Source organism: Pteropus alecto, unplaced genomic scaffold (genome assembly GCF_000325575.1).
Source record: "Pteropus alecto unplaced genomic scaffold, ASM32557v1 scaffold312, whole genome shotgun sequence".
Lineage (NCBI taxonomy): Eukaryota > Metazoa > Chordata > Mammalia > Chiroptera > Pteropodidae > Pteropus > Pteropus alecto.
In genome coordinates this window covers 2,886,387-2,895,127 of record NW_006433948.1, presented here as the reverse complement: position 1 = coordinate 2,895,127, position 8,741 = coordinate 2,886,387, and the positions used below count along the sequence as shown (strand labels likewise).

Genomic DNA, 8,741 nt, shown 5'->3' with positions numbered 1-8,741 from the left:
GCGGGGATGCGAACCTGCCCGCGCTGCCGAGCCGTGCCCGGCGCTGGCCTCCCGGCGCCTCGCTCGCTTCTCGGCCTAGAATCGCGGCTCCGTAGCCTCTGCAGCACTTAGAGACTCTTGCCTTTTGCAAACCACTCTTCCTTTCCTCGTTTCCGCCTGGGGAAAATGGGCGTAACTGCTAATGTCTTCAAAGAGCCTTCCTGAAGATTAGAACCTCTGTATGCATAAGAAAGCACCCATTAAACCCCCGGGAGGCCCGGTCTAAGCCCTCGAGGTCTTATGTCCTGGCACCGAGATTCTTAACCTCTTCCCATTTGCAACCCCTTTGACATGCTGATGGCAGCTGTGGCACTTTCCCCAGAGAAATGCGCCTACATACAAAATGTTAAGTACTTTCCAGGGAGATTCTCCTTTCTCGACATCGCTGAAATGGAGTAAACATACGATCATACATAGTTTCAGGTAAACAGCACTCTTAATGCAACATTGATGTATCCGAGCAAGTGAGGGATCACCCCGAAAGGTCCTGCAACAGTCTTACACCCCACGACGCTGTTACAATGTTACCGACTGTATTCTTCATGCTGTCGGTTACATGCCCATGACCTACTTCTTTTATATTTGCAAATTTGAAACTCTTATTCCCCTTCACCTTCCCTCCATATTTTTTTTATTTTTTTCAGTTACACTTAACATTCGATATCACGTTGGATTAGTTTCAGGTGTACAGCAAAATGGTTAGACATTTGTATAAATTCACGAAGTCACCCCACCCCCCCCACCAGTCTAGTCCCCATCTGGCACTATGCACGGTTAGCACAATATGACTGACCACATCTCTATGCTTTACTTTATGTCCCCGTGACTACTTCCTTTCTCACCCGCCACCCTCCTCTCATCTGGCAACCGTCGCCTTCTTCCCTGCGTCTATGACTCTGTTTCTCTTTTGTTCTTTAGATTCTACAAATGAGTGAGATCATATGGTTTTTGTCCTTCTCTGTCTGTCTTATTTCATTTCTCATTAGACCGTCCGGGCCCACCCGTTTGTCGCAAATTGTAAGATCTCATGCCCTTTAAGGCCCGAATAATATTCCATTGTACATATGTACCACCTCTTCTTTATCCAATTGTCTATTGATGGGCACTTAGGCAACTTCCATACCTTCGCTATTGCAAATAACGCTGCAATGTATCTTTTCAAATTAGTGTTTTGGATTTCTTCGCATGAATATTCATATGTAGAACTTCTGGGTCATAAGGTAGATCTATTTTTAATTTTTTGAGGAAACCCCAAACTGTTTTCCAGAGCTGCTGCACCCATTTTCGATCCCCTTAACACTGCACGAGGGCTCCCTATTCTCCGCATCCTCACCAACACTTGTGGTTTCTTGATTTATTGATGATAGCCATTCTGACAGGTGCGAGGTGATATCTCATTGTAGTTTTAATTTACATTTCCCTGATGATTAGAGACCTTGAGCATCTTTTCATATATCTAATGGCCATCTGTACGTCCTCTTTGGAAAAATGTCTATTCATGTTCTCTGCCCATTTTTTAACTGGATTGTTATTTTTTTCGTGTTAAGTTGCACGAGTTCTTTATAAATCTCGGATATTAACCCCTTATCAGATGTCATTGGGGAATATCTTCTCGCAATTCGCAATTCGTAGGGTGTCTTTTCGTTTTGTTGATGGTTACTTTTGTTGTGCAAAACCCGTTTAGTTTTATGTAGTCCCATTTATTTATTTTTCTTTTTGTTTCCCTCCCCCGAAGCTAATATTTTGTTCAAGATTTTCCCATCCGTGTTTATCATGGATGTAGGCCTCCAATTTTTTTTTTTTTTGATAATGTCTTTTTTTGGCTTTGGAATCAGCGTAAATTTGACCTTGTAAAATGAGCTTGGGAACCTCCCCTCTTCTGAATTTTTTGGAATAGCTTGAGAAGGCTAGATGTGAATTCTTCTTTAAATGTTTGGTAAAATTCACCTGTGAAGTCATCCAGTCCACGACTTTTCTTTGTGGGGAGTGTTTCGATTAATGGTTCGATTTCATTAGTTCTATCGGCCTGTTAACTTTTTCTGTTTCTTCTTGACTCAGCTTTTGAAGATTGTATGTTTCTAGGAGTTTATCCATTTCTTCCAGATTGTTGCCTTTGTCGGCATAGAAGTATTCGTGGTATTTGCTTATAATCTTTTACTTTATTTTATTTTTTGTGGTATCACTTGTCACTTCTTCTCTTTCATTTATTTATTTATTTATTTTGGTCCTCTCTCTTTTTTTCTTGATGAGTGTAGTAAAGGTTTATCGATTTTCTTTTTATCTTTTCAAAGAACCAGCTCTTGGTTTCATAGATCTTTATTTTTTTCAGACTCTGTTTCATTTATTTCTACTCTGATCTTTATGATTTCCTTCTTTCTACTTACTTTGGGCTTTGTTTGCCATTCATATTCTAGTTCCTTTAGGTGTAGGGTTAGATCATTAGATTGAGATTTTTCTCATTTCTTCAGGTAGACTTGTCTTGCTATGAATTTCCATTTTGGGACAGCTTTCACTGTGTCCCATATATTTTGGGTTGCGTCTTCACTTTCATTTGTCTCTAGGTATCTTTTGATTTCTTCCTTGGTCTCATGAATAATCCATTCATTGTTTAGTAGCATATTATTTAGCCTCCACGTGTTTGTGTATTTTCCAGTTTTTTTTCTTGTAGTTGATATCTAGTGTCATACCACTGTGGTCAGAGAAGATGCTTGGCATGATTTCAGTCTTCTTAAATTTCTTGAGATTCGTTTCGTGGCCTAACGTGTGGTCTGTCTTGGAAATTGTTCCATGCGCACTTGAGAAAAAAATGCATGTTCTGCTGCTTTGGGGTGAAATGCTCTAAAATATCAATTAAATCTACCTGATCTGATCTGTCATTTACGGCTGCTGTTTCCTTGTTGACTTTCTGTCTGGAAGGTTTATCCCTTGATGTCGGTTAATATTTGTTTTATGTATTTAGGTGCTCCTTTGTTAGGTGCATAAATGTTTACAAGGGTTATGTCCTCTCGTTGGATTGATCTCTCTATCATTCTGACATGTCTTTCATTGTCTCTTATTATAGCCTTTGTTATAAAATCTATCTTGTCTTATATAAGTATCGTTACCCCACACCGAGACACATCATAACTAAACTGCCAAAGGTTAAAGACCAATAGAGAATCTTAAAAGCAGCAAGAAAAAGGCAGTTACTTACAAGGGAGCTACCATAAGACTGTCAGCTAATTCCTAGGCAGAAACTTTGCAGGCCAGGAGGGACTGGCATGAAATATTCAAAGTGAGGAAAAGCGAGGAACTACAACCAAGACGACTCTATACGATAAGGCTATCATTTAAAATTGAAGGACAGATAAAGAGATTCCAAGACAAGAAAAAGCTAAAGGAGTTCATCGACACCAAACCTGTATTACAGGAAACGTTAAAAGGATTTCTCTAAGAAGAAGGGAGGAAGAACGTAAATGTGAATAATAAAATGGCAATAACTATGTATCTATCAATAATCACTTTAAAAACGTAAATGGATTAAATGCTCCGATCAAAAGACATAGGATGGCTGAATAGATAAGAAAACAAAACTTATACGTATGCTGCCTACAAGAGACTCACTTTAAATTGGAAAACACATGGACTGAAATGAAAGTAAAGGGATGAGAAAAGATATTTCATGCAAAAAAAAAAATCTCAGGCCAACAATGGCTGCAGCCGCAAATAGGCCTGTGGTCTGGTACGGCGCGTGTGCTAGGTGGGGCGGGGCCTCAGAGTCACTGGGCGGAGCGAGCAGTGCTCGCCGGGCCAATGGAAATTAAGATTTGGCCGTATGGGGGCGGGCTCAACACAGGCAACATGTTGCCTGGCCGCGCTGCGTGGTCAGCACTGGACGCTGGCTTCTGCCCTCCACCCCTCACCCTGAAGACGCACAGCTTGGCCTCTCCCTGTGTGTCTGGAGCCTCCTGAGTCACCAGGCCTCCGCCAGAGTCCAGGGCGAGTGCCCACCAGTAAGTCTGCGCGTGGACCCTTTAAAAGGACGCCTGGGTTCCCGCCACCCTCCATCTTGCCCAGAGGGACGGAGTCCCTGCTGGTTCTCAGGGCCAGATGTCATGGGGGCTGCCTTCCCAGCACTGGTGCCCCAGGCTGGGGAGCCCAGTGTGAGGCTGGGATCCCTCTCTCTTCGGAGGGGGGGTTACCTCTGCAGCAGAGATAGCCCTCCTGATTCTCGCCCGCCATACATGGGTGGGGGGCCAGCTTGTTTCACGTCTCTACCCCTCCTACCAGTCTGGAGGTGGCTTCTTTACATCTTTCGTTTTAGGACTTCTGTTCGGATAGTCTTCGGATGGTTCTCCAGGTTGATCATTCCATATTTTAGTTATAATTTTAATGCGGTCACAGGAGGGGGCGAGCACAGCCTCTGCCTACTCCTCCATCTTGAGCGGAATTCTTTCCAGGGAGATTCTTAGATCCCCTGGATGGTCTCGATGCATTCCCTGAGTGTCAGTGAATTCCAGGTTAAGAACGCTTGCTCCAGCGAAAGAGGCACCTAGTAAGTTTCACATGCTTTTCGCGTGTTCTCTCCTCTAATCTGCACGCATCGCATGAGTTAGGGATTTCTATCTTCATTTCTTTTCTATCTTCAGAACTGAGGCGAGGATTTTTTTTCTTGACTCTCGAACTAATATTCTTTCGAGGCCGGTACTTTCGAGGAAAGACACAGTGCTATAATAAAAGTAATAAATAACAATAAAGAAAAATAATAAACCCAGCAAATAACAAATAGCAATAACGAAATGCTACTGAATCACAATGGGGAGACAAATTACTTCTGATTGAGGAGAGGAAACATTCTGCTCGAAGGAGGTAATGTTTGAGCTAACCCCGAGGAATTTTAAGCCACGGAAAGTTAGGGTGGGTTAGAACATGAGCACAGTGCCTGGCACATATCGAAGGCTCGATAAATGTTTGCTGAAGAAACGATGTTTGTAAAATGTCTCCAATCAAATGTGTTTTAGGAAAGATGAGTCTGGCAACAGAATGAAGAATCGATTAGAGAGAAGGGGGCCTATAGAAAGCGAGACCGGCTCACGGGTCGCAGTGAGAATCAGAACGAGAGGGAATGAAAGGCTGATTTAGCACAGTGGCTGTGGTCATGGAAAAGAGGACACGGCTGGAGAAACACCACAGAAATAGAGCTGATTGGATTCTCGCGGTGAGAAAGAGGCAGGAATTGGAGATGACTTGGAGTTTTCAAATCTGGGGGACTTAAAGAGTGATACCATTAACCGAGATGGGAGCGGAGGAAGGCGGGCAGATGCGGGGGAAGATGAGCAGTCTGAAGCGAATATCGCTGTTCCTCCATTTCTAGAATCTACTTCTAAGTCAGACCTCATCACTAGCCTCAACGGGGACCCAGCGCGGGTGGGAGCTAAGGGTGGACATTCTGGTTTGGATTAGGTCAGAGGAAGGAAAGCTACATACGTACCCGCAGGAGTCGACACTGTATTTTCCATCCGGCCAAGACAGTGGAGCTTTGACCTCTGTCTTTCAGGGAGACTGAGCCAGGGAAGGAGCAAAGCATAGGATGGGAAAGAGATTCAGACCCTTCACAATATAGGAGACAATGACTTTGATGACAAGGTGGTTGGGAATGATGGCGGTGGTGGCGGCGGCGGTGGGAAGCAGATCTTTTCCAAGACCTAGGCGGCCCAAGGATTCTTGCGTCTGCGACAGTGTCGTGTACCCAGCCTACTTAACAGCAGCTCACAGAGGGGCGGTGTGACACCTACACGTTAGATTAACACGTAATCTCCCAGAAGACCTAGCCCATGTCGCAGCGCACATTTGCCACACCCTCCGTAAAGCCCTGGTTTCTAAGGTTCTTTCCACCGGAAGCTATGACAGAAGGAAATGTGTGGGTGGGGAGGGGTAGTGGGTAAGGGGCCAAGGTTCCTGACACAGTACGTTCAGAGAACGAATCGCGAGCGCCATGTTGAAGTCACCATCGCCACTCAGATCCCTCTTACTCCTGCAGCTGCCTCTGCTGGGGGTGGGGCTGACCACAATGGTCCTCGCGCCCAGTGGGAATGAAGACATCACAGCTGGTGGGGAACCTGGGACTGGAGGGGGTTGGCGAGAAGGGAGGCCGTGGGAGATCTGGACCGTGCCACTGGACGAGACGAGGATGTGGGCAGAATGTGAGAGGACCACGCTGCCGCTGCTTCTGACCATCATTTCTTCTCTTCTCCTCCCGCGCTTCACTTTCTCCCCAACCTAGATGCCTTCCCGACCTCTCCACCCGCCGGGGCCATCGGCGTGAGCACCGTGCCCCTCCCAGAGGTTCAGTGTTTTGTGTTCAATGTCGAGTACATGAACTGCACTTGGAACAGCAGCTCGGAGCTCCAGCCCACCAACCTGACTCTGCACTATTGGTAAGAGAAGGGAGGAAGGGGAAGTGTGCTGGATGTGACAGGCTGCATGGGGGCCAGGGAAGAGGGCAGCCGGCATCCCGGGCTCCCCGCTGTTTTCGCACGGGGTAAATCCTAAGTCAGTTCAGAGGAGGTGAGGCTGGGCCGTGGGTGTCTGCGGTGCTGGAGTTTCCCGCCCCCCAACCATTCCTCTTCTTTCCGTCCCTCCTCCAGGTACGAGAACTTGGATCATGACAAAATCAAGGAGTGTGGCCACTACCTATTCTCCTCGGAGATCACTTCCGGCTGTTGGTTGCAAAAAGAGGAGATCCGTCTATACCATACATTTGTTGTCCAGCTCCAGGACCCGCAGGAACCTAGGAGGCACACCGTGCAGAAGTTAAAGCTGCAGGATCTGGGTAATTTGGGAAGGGGCTCAAGAGTCCAGGGGTACCGTGGGCCGCTGGGGCATACGGAGCCGTGTTTTGAAGCACGAGGGTGCTCGAGCACGAAGGAGGAGGTGAGAGGTCAAGATGGGAAAGGAGGAGGGATCGGGAGCACCGCCTTCGGGAGCCAGACTTGTCTACGCCGGGGAATGACCACACATGTCCACGTCTCTCCAGTGATCCCCTGGGCTCCCGAGAACCTAACCGTTCACAAACTGAGCGAATCCCAGCTAGAACTGAACTGGAACAACACGTACTTGGACAAATGCTTGGAGCACCTGGTGCAATACCGCAGCGACCGAGACCGCAGCTGGACTGTGAGTGGCTGGGGAATGAACACAGCCGCTAAGGCCAACGCGAGTGTGGATGAAGGACTCGATCAGCCGGGTGGGAGGGCCCCGGGCCCGGGCTCCTGCTCCCTTGCCCCCCCAGTTTCTCTGCCCACCCTCCACTCACTCCCACCCCCTTCGCGATCATCACTACGGAGTTTTCATTAGGGGCTCCCTACCCGTACTCTTCCCAACACCGGACAGACAAGCAAACAGAAGGAAGCCTTTAAGGGGATGTGGGGAGAGGCGCTAGATTCTAGGGGGTGAAGCAGTTTGAATTCTCCCTTCTTTTATAGACAGCCATCTTTCCCTCACCGTCTTTCTCCCCAAGGAACAATCCGTGGAGCACAGACAGAGCTTCTCCCTGCCCAGTGTGGACGCACAGAAATTCTACACGTTCCGTGTTCGGAGCCGCCATAACCCGCTCTGTGGTAGCGCCCAGCAATGGAGTGAATGGAGCCGCCCAGTGCACTGGGGCAGCCGCGCTTCAAAGGGTAAACTGGGCCTAGCGCCTCCCTGCGACCCGCGGGCCCAGCACCACTGTCTTACTCTGCCTCCCTAGCCCTTAGCGCCCTCACCTGCTGGCCCGTCTCCCCTCGTTCAACCCCAAGCCCCGGGAAGCAGAGTTTTCCTGTGCGCTGTTGGCTCCATGTGTTCTTAGGGTCCGGGGTGGATTGGGAGGGGGCCCGGGAGTGCTCCACAGTTGCTGCTCGTCTGATTTCAGGCACATCACTGACCTCTTGGGTTGCGTTTCCTCATCTATAAAATGGACGTACTACTTGGTCCCCCCTCTCGGGAGTCGTGAGGGTTAAAAGCGAACAGAAAGCGTTTAGCACAGTGCCCGGCACCAGGTCGGGGCTTAGTGATGTTGGCACGTCGTAGGGGCGTGACACATGTCGGGGCTCCTCTCCTTTCCCCTCCTCCTAGAGAACCCCTTGCTGTTTGCACTGAAGGCCATGCTCATCCCCCTTGGCTCCATGGGACTGATCGTCAGCCTCATCTGTGTGTACTGCTGGCTGGAACGGTGAGGCTTCCGGAACCTCGGGAATGTGAGGTGGGCGTGGCTGGGAACAGCAGAGGAGGCCGATCGTGGGGTCTGCAGAAGCACAGGGCAGGGCGCTAAGGAATGAGGGGCCGCTCCGCTGGGCCTGATGATGGGAGGACACCCGGCAGGCCACCAGCAGCTCCCAGAACGCAGAAGCTCTTCATTCCGTATGGGCAGACTTGGGCCGATGGTAAGAAAAGGGGCTCACCAGCGTGCTCCTGCTCCCTGTCCCCCTCCCCAGGACGATGCCCCGAATTCCTACCCTCAAGAACCTGGAGGATCTGGTTACCGAATACCAGGGGAACTTTTTGGTGAGAACATGGCCAGAGGGAGACTGCAGCCTGTCAGCAGGACAGACAGAGCACGAGGGTGGTGGGAGGGGGAGGGGGCTGCACTAACCGGCAGGATGTGGCCGACCAGTTGGGGGATGGGCCGGACAGAGAGGCACACAGAAGAACTGATTACAGATTGGGTGAAGCACATGGAAAGA

At 48.7% G+C, this 8,741-nt stretch overlaps 1 protein-coding gene across 1 annotated transcript in view; it reads left to right on the top strand.

Annotated features, from left to right (window-relative positions):
- Positions 1–5,958: 5,958 nt before the first annotated feature.
- The window catches only part of IL2RG (interleukin 2 receptor subunit gamma), a 3,415-nt gene continuing 632 nt past the window's right edge, over positions 5,959–8,741 (top strand). The window contains exons 1-7 of the mRNA XM_006908530.1: positions 5,959–6,128; positions 6,302–6,455; positions 6,666–6,850; positions 7,055–7,194; positions 7,538–7,700; positions 8,134–8,230; positions 8,493–8,562. Coding sequence (XP_006908592.1) covers positions 6,014–6,128; positions 6,302–6,455; positions 6,666–6,850; positions 7,055–7,194; positions 7,538–7,700; positions 8,134–8,230; positions 8,493–8,562 — 924 coding nt within the window. The 5' untranslated portion in view covers positions 5,959–6,013. The remainder of the gene's footprint in view (positions 6,129–6,301; positions 6,456–6,665; positions 6,851–7,054; positions 7,195–7,537; positions 7,701–8,133; positions 8,231–8,492; positions 8,563–8,741) is intronic.